Below are 22,715 nucleotides of genomic sequence, written 5' to 3'. Positions count from 1 at the left end.
ATAAAGCAGTAATAAAATTCCTTTGTCAGCTGCGGTCTTTCGTCAAGGAGCAGCAGTCTTATTTATTCACAAGGCATTCAGATATAAAGATGCTACAGGATATGCTATCAAAAGGTCTTACAAGGTCTATTACAGGACCGTACTGTGAGATGTGACACAGCGAGGTGTTATGGAACGCGTTACTGAAAAGTGCTACCTTGTGCGTTACAGAGATATGCTGCTAGACCAGTTATAGACTGGTGTTTTGGGGCGTGTTGCAGAAAGTCTTCACGGGACATTATCATGGAGAGGTGCCACAGGGCGTGTTACAGAGAGACGCTGCAGGACGCGCCGGAGACAGGAGCCACGGGCGGAGCTACGGAACCCGTTACGGAACCCGTTACGGGCGGCGGCTGGGACACTGACCTCGGACCTGCTGCTCCAGGCTGAGGATGACGGCCACGGCCTGGTGCAGGATCAGCAGCTTGGTCTGCGGCTTGTCGCTCTTCAGGTGCAGCTGCACCATGCGGCCCAGCTCCTTGAAGGCCTCGTTGATGTCGCGAACGCGCAGCCGCTCCCGGGCGTTGTTGGCCATCCTGCGCTCCTTCTCCCGCTCGATCTTCTGCTCCGGGGACAGGTCCTCGTCGTCGTTATTGCTGTGGGACGCACACCCGGTCGTGCGGGGGAGGGGGGAAAGAGGGGCCGACACCATGCGGTCAGGGTCATTGCGCACAAAGAGGCGTGTCTGCGTACGAACAGCCTCTTACATCACATCTGCATTTAGCAGACGCTCTTATCCAGAGCGACTTACACAAGTTTTATATAGCACCTTTTACATTGTATCCATTTATACAGCTGGATATATACTGAAGCAATGCAAGTTAAGTACCTTGCTCAAGGGTACAACGGCAGCGCCCTGCCCAGGAATCGAACCCATGACCTTTTGGTTACAAGCCCAGTAGCTTACCCACTGTGCTACACCGCCGCCCACTGTGCTTCTTTCTGCCTTTAACTCTATGATCACACATAATCAAACCGACTAAACTAACCAGTCAACCAGACCCTGAGCTATACTGTTAGCAAATTAGCAATGACGTAAAGGTTTGCAGTTGGTCCTTCGTACTGTTTTAATTTGTTACGTCGATACTAAATCGGATGGACTGTCAGCCAATTGTATTTCAAATCTAAGCTCTTATGTTTTGCCCCATATTCTATGTTTGTGAGGGGTCTCGCTTGCCTATCCACTTTCAGAGTGAATTACCGCCATTCACAGTAGGTTCAATGTAGGAAAAAAGAGCAATATTAGATAGGATGCCCGTAGTTACTTTGCATTCCTAATATAACACATGGTCTGGCTGCTAGGCTCAACTAAATGAAAACAAATCACTATTATGCTTCAAATTATACACATAAAACAACAGCTGCTTCACATTGCATTAAAACAGGTCTACATACTAACATTTTACCTAGAAACAATTATATCAGGAATAACAACAGTCATATAATCAACACAACATTGTCACAACAAAGATCTAAGAATTTGGCTGAATTTAGTCCAATTAACCATTCCAGGTGGAAAGCTATAAACCCTTTGAAGACCTTTGCAGTCAGGCGTTTATCCTGGGATGAGGTGCACACTGGGTGCTTTGAGAACCTGGACAACCTCCCTACACTCACGTGTGAGAGACAGCTAAAACCAGGCCCAAGACCATGGAATGACCGGCACAACCCTGTTGAGAGTGCATGTGAAGGGCAGGATTAGCCCACGCTAATGCTCAGTCGTGTCACTACATGAACATGAGTGCGTGTTCTGCAAATCTGCTATGTGTGAAGTCACTGTGGTGGGTGATGTCACGCCAATGGAATGTACCGGAAAGCCTTTGCAGGCAAAGGGAGCGTCACTGGACAAGGAGTACTTCCTTTTGGGTGGGTTTGCCGATCCTTTTTTTTTGGATTTTTTTAGCTGCCTCTCAAACCAGTGTTCACTTCATCAAAGTCCAGCGAAGGAGTTGAATGAAGCGAGCGCTGTCGTTACGGTTACCTAGATCTCGACCTATCAATTGACTTGAGGTCCTTGCTGTCGTTGTCGTCCTTCTTGTTCTCCAGGGACTTGGCGTCCTGCAGGTTCTCGTCCCCCTCGTCCTCCGACTTGATCTCGGAGCTGACCGACGAGGTGCTCTGGCCCTGCAGGCCGCTGGAGAGAGCTGGGAGGGAGGAGGAGAGAGAGAGAGAGAGAGAGAGAGAGAGAGAGAGAGATGGATAAAGCGTACGAGGGAAGAGAGATGACCTAATCACTGTGCATGGCTTCTTATCATTTCATATAGCTCAGACAGTGAGGCCATGGCGAGTAACGTCAGTAAGCACAGTCACCTCCGCCTGGTTCCAGCTGCTGGATTCCTGCGCTCGCTGTGTCTTCCCAGTGCTGTTGCCATGCCTACCCTGCAGCTAGAGCCTTGATAATCACCCACCAGAAATGTTTGAAAAATATGAAAAAACAAGATCTGTGTCCGTATTTTTTTCCCCCACACAGAACTGATGCATTATTTTACTTCTGCTGACAATTTTAAGACAGCCATTTTGTTTGTTATTTCAGGGGTGTGCCCAAAAGTGCTTGCAGTCCCCTGGCAAAACCTGTGGTTTCATCTTTATAGTGTTATCTTCAATCCAAAATGGCGGTGCAAATGTACAATAAAAAGGACTTTACATGCACTGTGTGTGGTGCATGATTCACTGTATGTGCATGTGTGTGTGCGTGTGTGTGTGTGTGTGTGTGTGTGTGTGTGTGTGTGTGTGCGTGACCCCGTCATCAAAGCGCATGAAACTTTCACATCCTCAGCTACTATTGGAAGAAGGATGAGAGGCTGGAGTGTAGAGACAATACCAAGGCTTTAAATGGGGGGAGGGGGGGTTGTATGCCCACCTCTTTCTCACCCCCCCCCCCCCCCCCAGACTGCTGGTCTCAGAACACTGTTCCCTTTGTTCAGTGTTACTCTGCGCTGGCTGGGCCACAATTCCTGTCAAAATGAAACATTTTCTGCTGTTCCCACACCCAGGGGAGAGAGCCGTCGCCTCCCCCAGGAGAAAAGCGTCTCAAACGCTGCCCTGCTCAGTGCCACGTCTGACAGGCCGGTTCTGCGCCAAGCGGTCGCCCCCCCTCCTCTCTCTCTCTCTCTGTCTCTCCCCCCCCTCCTCTCTCTCCCTCTCTCTCTCTGTCTGTCTGTCTGTCTGTCTTTCTCTTTCTCTCTGTCTCCCCCCTCTCTCTCTCTCTCTGTCTGTCTCTCCCCCCTCTCTCTCTCTGTCTCTCTCTCTCTCTCTGTGTCTGTCTTTCTCTTTCTCTCTGTCTCCCCCCCTCTCTCTCTCTCTGTCTGTCTTTCTCTTTCTCTCTCTCTCTGTCTCTCCCCCCCTCTCTCTCCCTCCCTCTCTCTCTCTCTCCCTCCCTCTCTCTCTCTCTCTCTCCCTCTGCCCTGGCCCCCACACACGCGGGTGTTTACACGCACTGAAAGGGTTCAGAGGCGGGCGTGCTCTGCCTCTCAGCCCAAACAGGCTTTAGGGGCGGGGCGTGCCGCTTACTCCCGGGCCACTGGGCTCTGCTTTACGTTTCCGTGGACACTGACACGCCGGTCCTGCCGATATGGGCGGGGATGGGGGGGGCAGAAATACAGGGCGATTCGGACGGATGCACACTTCCTCTCCACCTCGGCCGGCCAGTCACGGCTTACACACACACACAAACAAACAGGGGACGTCCTTGAAGTCCGCCTCGTGGGACGGATCCGGTTACGGCCGGGCCTCGCCGGCACCTCCCCACCCCCGGAAAAAGCCCTGTCAAACGGCACGGCCAAAACACGGAGCGTAGCTACCGCGAGCAACGAGAAGCGCCACCTTCCTAACGGGCGTGAGCTCCTTTGTCCTGAGGAAGCCGTGGTATGAAGGCCCGGGATGAGGTCACACGTCATTACTCACAGCATGACTTTCCCATCCCGCAGCATCATTAGCTACGCAGCAGTCAACTACAGGTGTGTGTTCAGCCTGTCAGCTTCGGTTGCACAGAGGCTATAATTAAGGATGCCACTATAACATAATCCTACTCATTCACTGAGGCATTCAGGAGTCGTAAGGTGCACTCCGGAAGAATACAAAGACGGACAAGCACCTAAATTCCAAGTCACCAAATGTTTTGAAAGCCTCAAACCTGTATGATCAGCCAGTTTATAGTTCTTTCACATGAAACTCATCCTGAGCCAAATACACTTCATGAGTCATTACATGAATCTTCATGATGACTTGCCGTGTCACAGTAAGTCCCACCCCCTACCCCACTTAATGCTTCCTTCTGCGGCTGCTCGCACAGAAACACAGCTTTTTATTTAGGCTTTTGGTTTAAATGCTCTGCCACCTTCTCTCACCCTTAAACAAGCATTATTTCACATTATTCTATATGACTGCAACTTCCTTTCCCCATTTATTTTTGCGCACTCAACTGCTCATTAGGCAGTTACCTTGTACCTCTGTTGAACTTGTTGCCAAGGAAGCAATTTTCAGAAAGAAATGTTTGCCATTATAAACCAGCCAGGAGCTAATTTGCTTTCTTGTGTGGGTCATAAATAATTTCTCCTTTCCACATATTCATATTTAAAGTCTATTTTGTGCTCCTTTCTTAATCACAGTTACTTGTACACTCAACTCGGGGCCTGTAAAATAAACAGATTATGTTCACATAAAATAAAGGCTCTGCTGCTTTTTCAATATCCTCCCCACAGAGCATATTTAACTCATTGCTAAACTGTTAGTGGCTGCAATTTTTGATACGCATAAAATGCAGGGAGGTGCGTCACGAAACACCGATCAACTGACTTACCTGTCTGACAAGTTATTAATTTATACCCTGATGACATTTCCACAGTGGTATGTGACTTACGCACCCTGTGTTCTAGACACCAGCTCATAAATACCAACACGGACAAAATATGAACTTTTGGAACCGTGGAACATTCTGGATGCCAGGCTCTCGGCTCATTACCCGACTGAGGTACTGGAGTCATTTATACTTTGAACAGCCCCGTTCTCCGGGGAAATTAAACTGCAGTAGGAGGTGGCGGTAGAGGTCTCCGTGCCCCCCGTACTTACCCCGGTACGGGTCTGGCGGCTGGCTCAGGTCTGGCGACGTGGCGGACTGCACGGGCAGCTGGGGGACTGGCACTTGGTTGGGCACGATCGGGTGGCTGCCTCTCAAACCCACGCCGTCCTCGCGGTGCGCGCCCACCTGCGAACGAGGAGAGGGGCTGGTCAGACAGGGGGCCCGGGCTCGGACAGCTCCGCGTGGGGACAGCTCCGCGTGGGGCCGCCCCCGTGACCCAACCAGCTTCGCCGCATTTTTAAATACAGCGTCAGCAAACAGCACAGGAAAATTTTCCAAGGTTAATCACGAAATACCACATCCACAGGCCAGGAGACAATGACAAAGCACAAATACCATGACTCATGTGCCAACTGTCTAGTGGATAATAATGCACATATGTAAGACTGAAACTTACTAAACAAAGAGGTCCTCTACAGTGGTCAAACTGGTAAATTTACCTAAACGCAACGATTATTGCATAGCATATAAGCTAAATCTTGAAACAATTTGGGTGATCACGTTGGACATCACAATGATTCAGCCATCCCGCCCAACCGTGTGATTAGCTACCCTAGTTTTGCAACGGGGCTTATTCTTTCTCTGAGCAGTCGCAGAGTGCCGGAGTTGACCTGCAGAGGGCGCCCTCTCCTCGTGCATCGCAGAGCGGGCCCGGGCTGCCTCCATTTCCCGTCTTGCGCTTGTGACAAACGCGGTGGAGCTGCTCAGGCAGGTAAAATACAAAATGATCTCCCAGGGTGCCTCGACGGAGCGCACTGATTCCCATCCATCTGTCTTCCATCATGTCCGCCAACAGAACTGACAATTATCTTAATGCCCATATGTTTAATTGTGGGCTTCCTAATTCCCTCGACAGAATCAGGAGATCCAGCAGGAATTGTGATTTGGCACAAGTTTTTTATTTTCCCTTTTTTTTTTTTTCATTTTAGGAATACAATTCGAGGACCTGCCATTTTTTTTTTCTCCTTCCTCCGCCTGTAATTCGGGCTAAGCCTCTGACGGCGGCAGTCGGAGATGTCAGCGACGCCTCCCCGCTCGATGCAAATATCAGAAAATGTCGACGGGCTTTACGGGAACAGGCAGCGCGTTCCAAGCCGGCATTTGTTCGCTTGTCTTTCATCACGCCGCGGCCCCCAAATGCAAAATGGCACCATCCTGGCGGAGGATATAAGGGCTGGCGTACATATTTAATAAAGGTTTTATATTTAAAAACTAAACTAAATTAGTATCATGATGCGAGCGCGCGGAGCGGGGCGCGCTGGGGATATGGTTCCCAGTGTAGCCTGTCATCCTTGCCATTGTTAATCAGGAAGATGGCGCTTCACCCGCCTGCCGTAGACTGATTATGCCGCGCAGAAACACAAAGTTTCTGGGTCAAGTGTGGGGCTGCATCATCTCCGCTCACTTCCTGGAGCGCAGGGGGAGAGCGACTCGGTTCCTGCACGCGTACCCGTCTGCATTCTGCAGTTTCTCCCCTCCTTCACGCTCAGACACTTCAAAGAAAGGAGGCCCAGATTATTATCAGAGCACATTTCACCTTTATCGGCACAGGAAATTTTAACAGATCTTCTTTAAAAAATTTTTTTAAAAAGCAGCTGTCCTTTATGAAGCATAGCCTATTGAATGTAGGCCTACATAATTACAACAATGTTTTGGACTGATTGCAATTTTAAGTACATGTAGTTTTACTGACTGCCATGTAATATGGGCTACAGCACCTACAGACGAAACGGCATCTGCAGTAGGGTAGGTACAACAGAGCTGGTGATGGGCTCATTTTCTGATATATGCCCAGATACCCAAATGTCTCAGGGTGGAAGTGGGCATCTCAGCTGTCATAATGTGGACGGCAGAGGACTTTTATTGTGACATTCGTGACCCACACTCTGGCCACAGAGGTGTGCTGAAAGCCGGTCTGTCTGTCTGTGGTCCTGCCCGCCGGCCGTGCTAGCAGCACAGCAGAGCTAATTGCGGGTTAGCCGCGCGGGCTACGGGGCGGCAGTGTTTACACAGCGCGGCGCTCGCTCACAAACGACCTCTGTTTGAGCGGGAATGACGAGGCCCAGGCCTTTCCTGACAGTGCCTTTCAACAAGAAGCACTTATGGCTGGAGTCTGGAGTCCGAGAGGGAGGGAAAAAAGACCCAAAGCAACGCGCCGAAACACAGCCGGCATTCCAGAGGTGTACGCGTCCGATGGGCACGAGGAGCGGAGGATGCCGGAGGCACAGGTTCAGCTGCGGTCAATGCTTCAGTTATGCATTTCAGCCGTTAAAAGGTATCATTCTAAATATGAAATTGTGGAGCTTAAAACTGCGGTTAAACTGTGGAAATTACCCTTCAACAGGAAGATAAATGAACCTTACTTTATATGAATTTTCGCGACTCTGTTAACAATAAGTACATAGCCTACTAATAACAACATACTAATAGTTTTACTCTTATTACCAACACAGCTATGCCAACTCCCCTCACGTCAGCTATTGGCCTGTCATTTTGATGAACCAGGGTGGTCTTAACTCCACAGAGCTTTCATGAGCCCTGGTTGGCTTCTCAAACACTTTACGGAAGACCCTTGTACAGGAAAACCAACTTAAAAAAAAAAAAAAAAACCTAAGCAAAAGAGACTCGTCTTTCCTTTTTTAGTTTTACAGAAAATCGTTTCCTCATGACTTTACAGCCATAAACAGGACCATTACTGAGTAAACTCAATCAAACCTTCGGCCTTAAACCACTGGAAATGAAAGATGAAAAGTGAGGTGAACTGGTTTTTCATAAAATCCCTTGTGAACGGCCAATCAAAGGGGCAACGTTCTTTTTAAAATACCCACATTACCTGGCAAAGTGGCTCTATGCCAGCCATGCCTTTCAGTGCTTAAATCTGAATGCTTCCATATGCTCCATCTCATCCTTAGATTCATTGCCGTTAAAGTAGAGAAGAAAAAAATTAAAGAAAAAAGTTCAGAGCTCCCACAGTGGCCTAAGGCAAAAAAAAAACTCAAAACTCAAGGTGCAAATGTTGGTAACAGGGGATCGCTAAATCAGAAACATATGGGGGCATTTGGTAGTAAGGCAAAATGTGAAGTGCAAGCAATGCAGACCAGCACGTCAAAACATAAGCTAACCATCCAATTTTCAGAATTCAATTCTTTCAAAAAATTATTTTCCCCAAACTAAAGGGAGGGGTTTAGAGTCTAGTTTAAGGCCCAGATACCTCGTATGTGTTAATTAGATATGCCAAATACAAGAATATCAGCTACATTTCTCAAAAAATCATTATTTCTGTGTGATGGGCAACAAAACAAAACTCAAAATAAAATTTAAAATACTCAACACAATATAGTTAACATACATCTGTGAAAAATATGAAATGCAGTGTTTTATAACATTACTTAAGTTATACTGCATTTCCATTTTTAATGCCAATTTCATTACTCATCTTAAATCAACAAAACATCAAAATTTTGTAATTTTTTTGAATAATATACAGATAACAGGCAAGAACAAAACTGCATAAACACAGTTTATTGCCATCACCCAAAATAGCTCATTCATTCAGTCAAGATGGCAGGTCAATATGCTTGTAAAAACAGGTCTCAAGGTGTATTTTGTTAAGACATATTAATAAAATATGCTTCAGTCTTCACATTCAATAAAATGGGGCTCTGAATCTAAGGTCACTGGGCTAATCAAGAAATGATCAATCACAGTTTAACACAATAGACTGACATGTTTATGGGACTAAAAATGGCCCCCTGTTTATGAACAATTGAAACTGCGGCACAAACGCGTTAATAAAATAAAGAAATAAATAATTAATTAGGCTCGCATAAAAAGAATGGTTTACATTACGCAGAATAGTTAGAACAGATTGACTTCCTCTCTAGTCTTAATAATAGAAGCTGAGCTAACTTTGCACAATACAGTATTTATCTGAAGTGTCGAGGCCCAATGAGGGGTTAGGATCGAGGGGTCAGGCCGTGGGTGGGGGGAGGGGGGCGGGGGGGGTTGGTGCTACAGTCTGGGCTGGGCTGATCGAGGGAGGAAGTTTCATTTGGCTCAAACGCTTTTCTCCGATCAATGCCAAGAGGTGGGACCACCGCTCGCTCTGCTCCTCAGCGTTCCCAGCAAACTGCAGCTGCTAAACATTTTCAGCTCCCTGGAAGCGCACAAGTCGCTTCTTAAGATGGTAATTCAATTAAGAGAGAAACCTCGAGTGGCATATTGTACCTTAAGAAAGGGGGCGGGCGCTGTGGGGGAAAGTGCGGTTGACTAGACGCTGGGAATTTAGATTTTGAAGTGCCGGGCGCTCACAGCGTGGGACTGAAGCCCGTCCGCCCCGCGATAATGTGCGCGTGCCCCAAAACTTTACATCCTCCCCTTCGCCCCCGCGAGCTGACGTCAAATTCTATCAAACAGGTCAAAATGGCCTCCCCTTGCAACAAAAAAATACGAGCCAAGCAGCCTTCATTGACCTCTTCCTGTTCGTAGCTCAGAGTCAGTGACGTTCTGTGTAGAAATCTGAAACAGCAATGACGGATTGGGCCCGGTAATGAGGCAGTTATGGTGCGATTCCGGTTCGTGCAAATCTGTCAGCAGTTGCTTGTGTTTCGCAACCACTGTAAAAAAAAGTGTGACATATCTTTCAGATGATTTCACGCACTTGTCAAAGCTAGCCGTGCTAGCCTGTTACCGCTGCTGCTTATGTGATTGCTGGCCAAGGGAGCAACGTCAAATGCCTTTCACAATCGACTATCAAGCCACTATTTCCACGCATGTTGTATGAATTACTCTATAGCATTATCAGGGCAGCTTTCAACAAAGATTAGAGGGACTGCCATTTTATCACTGTTATGTCTGACTTCAGAAAATCCTATAGACTTAATGTAAAACTACCACAGGCTTTAAGACCAGTTGGCCTACTCTACAGTTCAAGTCAGTCTGCGGCAAATAAAAACATTGTTAAAAAAAGGAAAAAAACTATTTCAGACTTCCATTTGAAGCGGGCAGTGCATGCAGCTTTTCCCCCACTAGGGGGAGTGTGAGAGCAGTCTAAAAGCCAGCCCTGACCACTGAGTCACACAGACCCAGGGAGAGACAGAGCTCTAAGTTATGGCCCGTGGAGCTGAAGTTTCCACGGAAAGGCCTCCGAGTCACACAGATCCGCGGTCTGCGGAATAGCGTGCCTTTGTGTGCCGCCGCCGCACCGGTTAATTACATAAGCCACTTCCTGCGTTTCAGTCACGCACAAGTGTTTGCACACACACTCCGCGCTTCTACACTGATTCGGATGCACAAGCTCATTCTGTCAACTCTAAACTGCACGTGTAATTCCTGAGCGTTAATATAACAAGTTACTGCCAATACGTTTTTTTTTGGAACAATAAACAATCATTCCCAGTACGGCATTATGAAAAGCTGAAGAATAATGTGAAGGGTAACAGCAGTGCATGTGGAAATACTCCCGAGGTCTCACTCACAGGACTGAACTGAGTGACAACATGTCAGCACTGCTGTAGGTTGTTAGGACACATTCTTGCAAACAAGTTTTGAAGACTTCCATGGTTACACCCTTGCAGATAGGCCAGAAAGAGCGTACTAGCACTCAGTAGCACGCAAGGCGCCGTTATGAAGTGTGTGTGTGTGCGTGTGTGCGTGTGTGTTGATTTGTGCTTGCATGTGTGTGTGTGTGTGTGTGTGTGTGTGTGCGTGTGCGCTTGCATGTGTGCACGCGAGTGGAGTTGATTTAGGGATTGTACATGTTTAAGAACTTAGCCCCTAGAAAATTATAACAGGCTTCAAAAAGCAAAGCCTTAATCCAAGATAAATTCTTTAATAATTAGAAAAGTAGAAAAGTGAAATGACCTCACATTACAAGAAAAATTTTAGGGAAAAAAAAAAAAACTATAACCAGCTCAGCCAAGTCTCAAGGATGTCGGAAGGTGAGGAAAAAGAACATTTGTCTTAAGACGTCTAATCGGCTGGTGATATGTGAGAGGAGGGGAAAAAAAGCCCTCTTTGAAGCTCTAAAAGGTTCCACACAAAGAGAGCGTGCCCAGATCCCTCCTCTCTAGCGCCACTGGACTTGCAGCGTCCAATCACAGAAGAGCACCGCCGCTCTGGGCGCACTGGGATTCTGGGTCTGAGTCGTGTCATTTCATCGCCAAGAAAATCTCCAGCCACGCCTGCGGTTTCTCTGGGAGCAGAGGCCAGCAATGTCTCTCCCCGCTCAGACCGGGGAGTCCAGCTCCCCTCTTAAAAGCCACACATCTGATGGCTTTTGACCACAATCTGTTCTGCAGAAGATTTGCCGGAGCTTAGAGTCTATTTATTAAAAAAAGGATACAATTTTAAAAGGTATTACTCCATCTTTTTCTAAGCTGTAATGCTCCAATCTCCCCCTTCTAATAGGCTCTACATCAATTTAAACTGCTTAGGAGAACACTTAGCCGGAATGGGCGAGAGTAAGTGTTTAAAGATTAGGCCATGATACCACACCTAACCAGGCTACGGTCACAGATAGTGAGGGCTGGCTGGATGTTTGTTTTGGGGGCATAGGGCTGTCCTGAGAATGAATTGGTGAAGAGAAAGGGGTGGGGTGTGTGTGTGTGTGTGTGTGAGCGTGTCTCTAAATCGTTACATTGGGAAGAGCGCGCATTAGCAGAGAGCTTTAAGACGCAGAAAGCTGTGGCTCACATGCTGTTCTAAATTACACTGCACATCCTCCAAAGTACAAGTGGAATGTTCTAAACGTCGAGGAGGCGGAGGGGGGCCAGCTGCTTTTTCTTTTCAAACTTGCACTGAAAAACCACTGACCTAGCCCCCTCCCCCCCCAAACCCCCAACCCCCCGTCCTCCTTCCAAACACTCTCTCTCGGCACATCATGGGAGCACCTGCTTTCCAAATGACCTCAGTTTCCCATCCCCTGACTTCGGGCTTGTAACAAATCAGTTTTCCAAACACGATCCAGCTGCTCCTCCAGGGGATCTCTTCTGGGGTCTGGGGGGTGGAGTGCCGAGTGCCATTATTGCCCCGCGGATTTCCATCAGGTGACCACTTCCAACCAATAGCTGCGCTCAACAAATATCCCCTTTGCTTTTCTTATTTATTTTTTTGAAAGACAAATTTAACACTTGGCATACTTCACGTGATTTACTTCTTCCATGCATGTCCACATGACTTGTGCTTTAAAATATGCGTGAATATATTTTGGAAATTTTTCCTTAATTATTATAAGCAAACCCGTGATGTGCACTGTCTTACGGTATCTTAAGGGATTTCATGCTTCAGATTTTTTTTTTTTTTTGGAAATGTAATACACAGATCTTTTCATACTATGTTCCACCAATGGAAATTTCCACAAGTGATATCTACAATTTTGTGCATACACCTGGAATACACAAACTACACACCATTGCTATAGCCGGAAATAAATTCAACGGTGTACAAACGAAAGGGCATTTAACGATTTGTTAGACTTTGCTCACACAGACCTCGTTTTGGAAAGCTCAGGTAATGCCATTCAGACTTAAGATTTCAGTGGGGAACATCGGCTGAGGGATCCCAAACAACCTTGACAAGGAAAGCAAACGGAAGAGTTTAAAATAGTTCTCGAAAAATACATTACCTCACTAACATTTTTCTGCTTTATCCGGATAATGGAAAAAAAGTCAGTGAGTCAGTATTCAGCGGTTGTCCAAAATGGCAGTGTTTTTGTGGGGGGTTGGGGTGAGTCAATCAGCAACGCGAGTAACAGATGGCTGAATGTGAATTAGGCAGCGTGATCTGAAGAAGCCTGCGGGGAATCGCGGCACAGTACCGACAGAGAGGAATGCGCTTACAGGCTTACACACCGACCCAACACACACCGACCCGCTCCCCCTGAGCCCAACACACCGACCCGCTCCCACCGCACCCAACACACACCGACCCGCTCCCCCCGCACCCAACACACACCGACCCAACACACACCGACCCGCTCCCCCCTGCACCCAACACACCGACCTGCTCCCCCTGCACCCAACACACACCGACCCGCTCCCCCTGAGCCCAACACATCGACCCGCTCCCCCTGCACCCAACACACACCGACCCCCTCCCCCTGCACCCAACACATCGACCCGTTCCCCCTGCGCCCAACACACCGACCCGCTCCCCCTGCACCCAACACACACCGACCCGCTCCCCCTGCACCCAACACACACCGTCCCGCTCCCCCTGCACCCAACACACACCGACCCGCTCCCCCTGAGCCCAACACACCGACCAGCTCCCCCTGAGCCCAACACACACCGACCAGCTCCCCCGCACCCAACACACACCGATCAGCTCCCCCTGCACCCAACACACACCGACCAGCTCCCCCTGAGCCCAACACACACCGACCAGCTCCCCCTGCACCCAACACACACCGACCCGCTCCCCCTGCGCCCAACACACACCGACCCGCTCCCCCTGAGCCCAACACACACCGACCCGCTCCCCCCGCACCCAACACACACCGACCCAACACACACCGACCCGCTCCCCCTGCACCCAACACACCGACTTGCCCCCCCTGCACCCAACACACCGACCTGCTCCCCCTGCACCCAACACACACCGACCCGCTCCCCCTGCGCCCAACACACACCGACCCGCTCCCCCTGCACCCAACACACACCGACTAGCTCCCCCTGAGCCCAACACCGACCCCCTCCTCCTGCACCCAACACACCGACCCGCTCCCCCTGCACCCAACACACACCGACCCGCTCCCCCTGAGCCCAACACACCGACCCGCTCCCCCTGCACCCAACACACACCGACCCCCTCCCCCTGCACCCAACACATCGACCCGTTCCCCCTGCGCCCAACACACCGACCCGCTCCCCCTGCACCCAACACACATCGACCCGCTCCCCCTGCACCCAACACACACCGACCCCCTCCCCCTGCACCCAACACATCGACCCGTTCCCCCTGCGCCCAACACACCGACCCGCTCCCCCTGCACCCAACACACACCGACCTGCTCCCCCTGCACCCAACACACACCGTCCCGCTCCCCCTGCACCCAACACACACCGACCCGCTCCCCCTGAGCCCAACACACCGACCAGCTCCCCCTGAGCCCAACACACACCGACCAGCTCCCCCTGCGCCCAACACACACCGACCCGCTCCCCCTGAGCCCAACACACACCGACCAGCTCCCCCCGCATGTCATTCTAACATGCAGATATGCACATTCACAAACAAGCACACATGCACGCAGACACATGCACAAACATTCTAACATGCAAATATGCACATTCACACACAAACACATGCACACACACACATGCGCACACACACACACACACACACACAAAATTCTACTGTGCGCACACCCAATCACATTCTTACACACAGATTTGCACACACAGAGAAACCTGCCCGTGTGCTTTCATCTTCTAAAGACCTTCTGAAGCAGAGGGGCTTTTGCAGTAGGTACATAAATGAAGCCCAGCCACCAAAGGGGAGCTCTGACACATTGAGCAAAAAACCAGAGACCCCGGGCCTTGCTCACGGGCCGCCACTTCTGCCGTAATAAATTACCCGGCTGGCTGTAATCAATTACCCAAGCAGCTGCCCCGAAACTGCCCGCAAGTACACCGCAATGGCCCTTCATTCAAAGGAAACGCCCTCATTAACTCTGGAAAACATGCAATGACCAGCCCTCTAATCTGCAAAAATAAATAAAATCATGTGTTGGGCCAGAAATATTATGGCCAAACGGTATTGATGGGGAAGGGCTGTTTTCATAGCACAAGCTGGTACCATAAGACTACAAAGCCTGGCCACGGACCAGCATGAATGGGCCATTCTGACCGAGGGAAAGGTGCCTTTGAACTCAGCGTCGCTGCTTTGAGTCTGTGCTTCACACAGCCGACCGGCCAGACCAGAGTCGCAAGGGGCCGGACGGAAAGAGGAAGCCGAGGAAGACTGTGCAACTGCTCAGTGCTCACAGCAGTGTGTGTGTGTGTATGAGACTGTGCAACTGCTCAGTGCTCACAGCACAGCAGTGTGTGTGTGAGACTGTGTAACTGCTCAGTGCTCACAGCACAGCAGTGTGTGTGTGTGTGAGACTGTGTAACCGCTCAGTGCTCACAGCAGTGTGTGTGTGTGTGTGAGAGACTGCGTAACTGCTCAGTGCTCACAGTACAGCAGTGTGTGTGTGTGTGTGAGACTGTGTAACTGCTCAGTGCTCACAGCACAGCAGTGTGTGTGTGAGACTGTGTAACTGCTCAGTGCTCACAGCAGTGTGTGTGTGTGTGAGACTGTGTAACTGCTCAGTGCTCACAGCACAGCAGTGTGTGTGTGTGTGAGACTGTGTAACTGCTCAGTGCTCACAGCAGTGTGTGTGTGTGTGTGAGACTGTGTAACTGCTCAGTGCTCACAGCACAGCAGTGTGTGTGTGTGTGAGACTGTGTAACTGCTCAGTGCTCACAGCAGTGTGTGTGTGTGTGTGAGACTGTGTAACTGCTCAGTGCTCACAGCAGTGTGTGTGTGTGTGTGAGACTGTGTAACCGCTCAGTGCTCACAGCACAGCAGTGTGTGTGTGTGTGTGAGACTGTGTAACCGCTCACACCACATTGACTGAGGAGCTGCATGTTTGAGACCCCTTCTGTGCCTGGTCGCCGTGAGCGACCGGGACGACACTGTGACTCCGCCCGAGGACCGCACATGTGAAAGCGTGAGGGTGTAAGAGTGAGTGTGTAAGGGTGAGTGTGTAAGAGTGAGTGTGTAAGAGTGTGTAAGAGTGAGTGTGTAAGGGTGAGTGTGTAAGGGTGAGTGTGTAAGAGTGAGTGTGTAAGAGTGTGTAAGAGTGAGTGTGTAAGGGTGAGTGTGTAAGAGTGAGTGTGTAAGAGTGTGTAAGAGTGAGTGTGTTAGGGTGAGTGTGTAAGGTGTGTGTGTAAGGTTGTGTAAGAATGAGTGTGTTAGGGTGAGTGTGTAAGAGTGTGTGTGTAAGGTTGTGTAAGAGTGAGTGTGTAAGGGTGAGTGTGTAAGAGTGAGTGTGTAAGAGTGTGTAAGAGTGAGTGTGTAAGGGTGAGTGTGTAAGAGTGAGTGTGTAAGAGTGTGTAAGAGTGAGTGTGTTAGGGTGAGTGTGTAAGGTGTGTGTGTAAGGTTGTGTAAGAATGAGTGTGTTAGGGTGAGTGTGTAAGAGTGTGTGTGTAAGGTTGTGTAAGAGTGAGTGTGTAAGGGTGAGTGTGTAAGAGCGAGTGTGTACGAGTGAGTGTGTAAGGGTGAGTAAGAGTGAGTGTGTAAGAGTGAGTGTGTAAGGGTGAGTGTGTACGAGTGAGTGTGTAAGGGTGAGTAAGAGTGAGTGTGTAAGAGTGAGTGTGTAAGGGTGAGTAAGAGTGAGTGTGTAAGAGTGAGTGTGTAAGGGTGAGTAAGAGTGAGTGTGTAAGGGTGAGTATCATTGAGGATGGAGGGGTGCGTGTAAGCGAGTGTGCGTGCACACGTGTGTTTGTGCGTGAGTGTGTGTGTATGTGATGATAGCCCAGCCTCCAGCACTCATCCATGTGTTTCCTTTCCCTCTCCCTCCCTCCCTCCCTCCTCCCTCCCTCCCTCCGTCCGCTCCTTTATTCTCTGCGGCTGGCTGGAACTTTACGGCTTGTTTCATGTATAAAAAAAACACCCTTAAATATGGAAAAGATTACCAGCATCTTCCTTGATGTTTTGACGTGTTGCTGCCCCCCCCCCCCCCCCCCCCCCCCCCCCCTTCCCTTTGAGGAGTGTGGAATATATCAAGCGGTCAGTGGCTGGAGTTGAGACTGACCAAACACAAATGACATTTCCTTTTTTTCATTTTTTCATTTTTAATCTTCAGGCCTGCTGCTGGCCCTGTGAGCTGGCTGCCCCTTCGCTGCCTTTCCTCCCTCCTCTCTCGCAGCCGATAGGCTGAAACCAGCACACGCGTGTAACAAGTGTCTGGTGCAACAGTGAACACACCGGGACACATAGCAAACCCCCCCCCCCCCCCCCCAATACGCCCAGTGCCCCCGGGCCTTGAGCTTCAGACTGGAGTCTCGCTTCGGCTGCATCAACATGTCGCCCGGTCCCCTGGGACCCGCTGGAGGAGCATGTGGTGGCGGTCAAGCCTCGTGAATCACACTGCCTCTGCTTTACCCCCCTGCAGTCTGAGACCAGCGGCCTGTGGCCCTGTCTCCCGCTCTCAGTCAGGAACAGGAGCCTGTCCATCCCCCAATCAAACGCTGAAGGACAGCGCCGGGCACGCTCAGCAGGTGAGCTAACACACCCCGGTCACTCTTACAGACTGAGCAAAAGAGTACAGAATAAAACAAAGACAAAACTGGGAGGCTAATGACATACAGTATCTTCTCACTGGGTGCCCTTTTACTTCACTCATAAAACTGTAATCAGTGGTAGTTATTTTTCCATTTTCTCCTCATACTTTTCTTCTTTTAAACAAAGGTTGAATCGAGACTGGTAACTGAAGTGCTCAAATTTTGCCCGTTCTCATTCTTAGCAGTGTCCAAAACGTGCCCTGTGGTTTCAGAACTCTCGTGGATTTGAGGGGAGAAGGCGGCCTCATTAATCGCTTCCTAATGTCTGACAGCCCTGGGTCCCCCGTGAAGCCCCCACTGCTCTGGCCTCGCAGGCTGGTGTCCTGAGGTCTGGAGTCCTGCAGCTTTTACGGTTACCCTTCAATTATGTGACCGATTAGCGTCTGGCACGCCAATGTGAGGTCATCAGGGCTAAATGTCATGTGTCCTCTGCCTGAGGTGAAATTCTGTGCTAGCAGTGGATTACTCATCTAGCTCCATAGACCTGAGCTCCATTTAAGGCCATTATAATATGAGACTCTTCATTAGCCTGTTGAGCTAACCACCAGTAGAGATACCTCGACTACACCATGAGAATGAAGACGCTGAGGTGGACTGAAGACCAGCCAGTGACCCGACTTGCATCCCTCCTCCCCTCTGACCCAGCCGTGCCCCTGGTGGGCGGGGCTTACCATGATGGAGTGTCTGTTGGCGGAGAGCAGCCCGGTGCCGTAGCCGGAGCTGAGGCCTCCCATGGCGCCGTTGTGCGATGCCCCGATGATGCTGTGCATGTCGCTGTGCCCGCTGGGCATGCCGGTGGAGGGCCCCACTGCGTGGCTCCGCAGCACGTGGATGGCGTCGTCCAGCCGCTCCAGGCGGTCCTCGATGCGGCTTTGCTGGGGGGAGGCGGGGGTAAATGGTCACTACAGGAAGATGTTCTGGCACCTCATGAATGATGGCTGCCCTTTAGATGAGACTACGTATCGTCTTTAGTGCACAGAACCTTTCTTTGCATCTCCATTTAATACATTTAAAAACCTAGCATGCACAGAACTCTGAATACATAAATATAATAAGAAAGAACAGGCTCCCTGTGTGTGCAGGAACTTAAAGCGAAGACTCAGAAACATGGGGTCCTTACCAGGGAGTGCAGCGGGGCCTCGTAGTTGGGCGAGGACGGCCCTTGTCCTCCGTTCCGGGACCACACCGCTGTGCTCGCCGCTGAAAGACGACAGGAAGAGGGTGAGCGGGAGGGACAGGAAGAGGGTGAGCGGGAGGGACAGGAAGAGGGTGAGCGTGAGGGACAGGAAGAGGGTGAGCGGGAGGGACAGGAAGAGGGTGAGCGGGAGGGACAGGAAGAGGGTGAGCGGGAGGGACAGGAAGAGGGTGAGCGGGAGGGACAGGAAGAGGGTGAGCGGGAGGGACAGGAAGATGGTGAGCGGGAGGGACGGCAACAACGGGACCAGCTGTCCCGAGGAAGCGAGCATACACAGGGAGGAGGATGGACACGCTGCACTGACGTCAGTGGAGGACAGCACGACAGAATGTGCATCACATGACTTCCTGTCCCAGGAGGTATTCCATACCACAGTGAAACTCTCGCTAGTGTACAGAGACGGCCTTTTCAGACATGTGCACACGCTGCTTCTTTAGCCACTGCTGTACTGTAAATGAGCTCGTAGGATTGTGACTGAAGTCACAATTCTGCTGTCGCAAGGCAAAAAAAAGGTATCGGACACATAAAGGCCAAAAATAAAACATACGGATAAATTGAGAGCGCCGCGCGGGGATCAAGTGCTCCACAAAGGCGGGCGGCCCCCGGGCTCAGGTGGAGGGGCGCTCGGGCGCTCGGGTGCTGGGGTCCGGATCTGCTTCTTAATCTGCGGCCGCTAAACAAACAGCCCTTCCTCTCCAGCCTTGGCTTTTGTCTGCGCGCTTTTGTCTGGCCCGTCCCCGATCGCCGCGGCTCGCCACGACCACGGCCCCGTCGTTAGCTGGTACGAAAGCGCACCCTCTCATCTTCGCCGATACGCAAACCGGAGTCGGGTGGGGGGGGGGGGGGGGCACAATGGGGCAGGTAAGGAACAATGGCCGTCGATAGGCTGCTGCTATGTTATGCTAATGACCCCCTTATTTGTTTGATTAGGTAAAGCGCTGTGTAACCGCTACCAAGACCCCCTTGTTAAGATGAAGCCCTGTTTAAAGCAGGCAGAATTACACAAGCAATTAAAGGAACGGCGTAACAAAAGCATGTTCATTCATTACTCCTTTTCTCCCGGCCTGACCCGCCTGTTTAAGGGCGGCGGATTCCTCCATTATGCATATTAGATCTAATTAAGTTGTTTTTATTGTCCTCTTTTATGTATACTCACATTTTGGTAACCCATTTTTATTATTGAGGCTCATTTCCATATGCTAATTAGCAAATAATTACCTCCACATTCATGTGCAAATAAAGTCAATGCGTTATCAGCAACAAAATTATTAAATTACGTATTAAAGAAAGAAAAAAAACAGGCCGGCTCTGTAAATTTAACGTTAAATATCAATTTGAAATTGTCCGCTTTAATAAGCTTCATTTTCATTTGTAAAGTCTAATAACTTTAACACAATGATTAATACAAATTATGTTCCTGGCAAGTTTAATAATGCACTTCATAATACTACATCACATCCCGCGCGCTGGTTTTAAATTATTTGGTGAAGTGCGTTTGTAATTAAGACTATCAGTCAATACGTATGAAATATCAAATGCCACGTAGCTGGGACAATTAGCACAGAATTTTACATGGTGATTAAGAGAAACTCATTTTTCACTTTAAGGAGCAGAGAGAAAATTTGCATCCCTGGCTCGTGAGTAGCTGGGAAAGTAAAAAAAATAGAAAAAGAAAGAAAAAAGGAGAAAAATAAAAAAAATAAAAAGAAGCCGCACTCCAGGGCAATGCTGGGGGATTGTTTTTCGAGAGATGTTTTGTTGGGTGCAGTTCGGGGCCCCTCAGTGGGGAAAAAGGCGTTCAGCTGGGAGACGCGTCTCGGTGCAGCAGTCCCTCTGAGATCTGATAAGAAGCATATGGAATCTTGGCACCGCTACAGTCGGCCATCTTGGGCCGTCCTGCCCGCGGGCTCTGGGCTCCGTTCGTGTGAACAGCTGAGCCTCTCTCCCAGGAGTTCAGGTGCCTTCAGACGCCTTCAAGGCATCCTTTGTTCCGCCATTAAGAGCGTCTGGAGGAAGCCGGAGCTGTCGAAGGCCACCAGGTGAAAGGACTGTCTGGGCCGCTCTTTGGAAAGGGGGATGAGTGAGGCGTCCTGAGAAACTTAATTGGTGGAGTCATCGAGCGCTCTCATAGGCTAAGACCGAGCAAAGGGCTTTGTTGTAGAGAGCAAAAGGAAAGGATTGACTGGTTCATCTTAGGCAGTGATTGAGAGCCTGTGTCAGCAGGCACCCAGCAGGCTCCGCCCTACAAGGCCCACTGGCATCACATGATTGGCATGGCTAAGGAGTCTCCTTCACTCAGATTATATTTAAAATAAGCTCTTAAAACAGACGTCTACCTGAGACCTCACTGTGAATTTAAAGCTCCAGATACTGGTGAAGTGAACTGCTTATATATGCATTTGACTTTTTTAAAAAACAGGCCCTGATGGGTCAGCAGAAGGCAGAGAGACCACACTGAAATGGAGCAGGCCAGCTGCTCCCACGGTGGGCTTGTACCTGTCAGCGAGGGGGGTGATCCGACGGGGGTCGACGGGTTGGACGAGAAGCTGTTGTTCGTGTGATCGGGAGAATAGATCTGAAACAAGAAACCAGCCGCCACCAATAAACACAAAACCCAAAACTGTTCCTGCAGAACAAAAAGGGAAATCAGCTATGAGGAAAAATCAATTTGCAATGCTTGTGATTTTGAGTGCGTGCATGCCTGCATGCGTGTGTGTGTATGTGCGCATATGTGTGAGCATGTGTGTGTTGTGTTCTGTCACAGTATTTCCTTTTGGAGCCCACAGAACTGCTGACATCAACGGGAACAGTATCTTAACTCGGTCTGGTTGTCACACTGCAATATTCTCACTGCATTAATGTTCAGCTCTGAGCTAATTATTTACCAAGGATTTTAACCTTCGTTTGCAGAAAATGCATTTAATCGCACTTCAATTAAAGCGCTTATCGCAAAACACTCCTCTGTAATACCAATCAGTAATACAAAGTCGAACACTTGACCAAATTAGCAAAATATTTTATTTTTTATTGAATGTTTACACAAAAGAAACTAAATTCAAATCCTACACACAAGTAATCACATGAAGCAGCTTGTACTTTTTCTAATGCAAAAATACTAAGAGCATGTATTATAATTTTTCCCCTGTGAAATCTAACAAAAAACGCTGGATCCTGTTCCCAAACTACAACGCAGCCTGAGATGTGAACTACTCTAAGTGTAAAGGGCAGATGTGAGATAAAACAAAAAGTCAATGTGCTTTTTTGCTCCATGTTGTCCGGTCAGTGTGAGTATGCATGTGCAAGCGGATTGGTTGGTGGGGCTGTGGGGTGTGTGGGGACTCAGTGGGTTGGACTGCAGGGACTCAGTGAATGGGACTACGGGGTGAGTGAGGACTTGGTGGGTGGGGCAACGGGGTGTGTGTGCGGGGCTGTGGGGACTCTGTGGGTGGGGCTGTGAGGGTGTGTGGGGACCCCCATGGGCGTGGCTGTGAGTAGGGCTGTAGGGACTCGGTGGGTGGGGCTGCAGGTGTGTGGGGACTCGGTGAGTGGAGCTATGGGGTGAGTGAGTACTCGGTGGGCAGGGTGTGTGGGGACTTGGTGGGCGGGGCTGTAGGGACTTGTGGGTGTGGCAGTAGGGGAACTCCATGAATGGGGCTGTAGGGACTGGAGGGTGGGGCTGTGGGGGTGCGTGGGGACTCGGTGGGTGGGGCTGTAGGGACCGGAGGGTGGGGCTGTAGGGGAACTCCGTGGGTGGGGCTGTAGGGGAACTCCATGAATGGGGCTGTAGGGACTGGAGGGTGGGGCTGTGGGGGTGCGTGGGGACTCGGTGGGTGGGGCTGTAGGGACCGGAGGGTGGGGCTGTAGGGGAACTCCGTGGGTGGGGCTGTAGGGACTGGAGGGTGGGGCTGTGGGTGCGTGGGGACTCGGTGGGTGGGGCTGTGGGTGCGTGGGGACTGGGCGACTCACCGATGCCAGGGCCTTGCCCAGGGCGTCGCCAGTCTGAGAGCTGCTCCCCGCGCCGCTCGCCGCCCTGTTCACTGAGACACAGGCAGAGCGGAAGGGTCTGGTGAACAGA

General features: G+C 50.0%; 1 protein-coding gene across 26 annotated transcripts in view; it reads right to left on the bottom strand.

The window, feature by feature from the left end:
* Positions 1-22,715, bottom strand: part of LOC118213237 (transcription factor 4-like) — a 169,888-nt gene that overhangs the window by 9,348 nt on the left and 137,825 nt on the right. For 19 of the 26 annotated variants that reach the window (XM_035392039.1, XM_035392038.1, XM_035392040.1 and 16 more), the window contains 7 exons: positions 22,607-22,677; positions 21,137-21,215; positions 18,566-18,645; positions 18,117-18,320; positions 5,107-5,242; positions 2,021-2,183; positions 406-635 (listed from right to left, as the gene is read on the bottom strand). In XM_035392039.1, the coding sequence (XP_035247930.1) occupies positions 406-635; positions 2,021-2,183; positions 5,107-5,242; positions 18,117-18,320; positions 18,566-18,645; positions 21,137-21,215; positions 22,607-22,677 (963 nt within the window). The remainder of the gene's footprint in view (positions 1-405; positions 636-2,020; positions 2,184-5,106; positions 5,243-18,116; positions 18,321-18,565; positions 18,646-21,136; positions 21,216-22,606; positions 22,678-22,715) is intronic. The other 7 variants (XM_035392036.1, XM_035392043.1, XM_035392045.1 and 4 more) reach the window with 1 other exon arrangement.

The sequence above is a fragment of the Anguilla anguilla genome, chromosome 14 (assembly GCF_013347855.1).
Source record: "Anguilla anguilla isolate fAngAng1 chromosome 14, fAngAng1.pri, whole genome shotgun sequence".
Taxonomy (NCBI): domain Eukaryota; kingdom Metazoa; phylum Chordata; class Actinopteri; order Anguilliformes; family Anguillidae; genus Anguilla; species Anguilla anguilla.
Note: the sequence above shows the minus strand (reverse complement) of the source record. Positions and strands in the feature narration are given on the sequence as shown.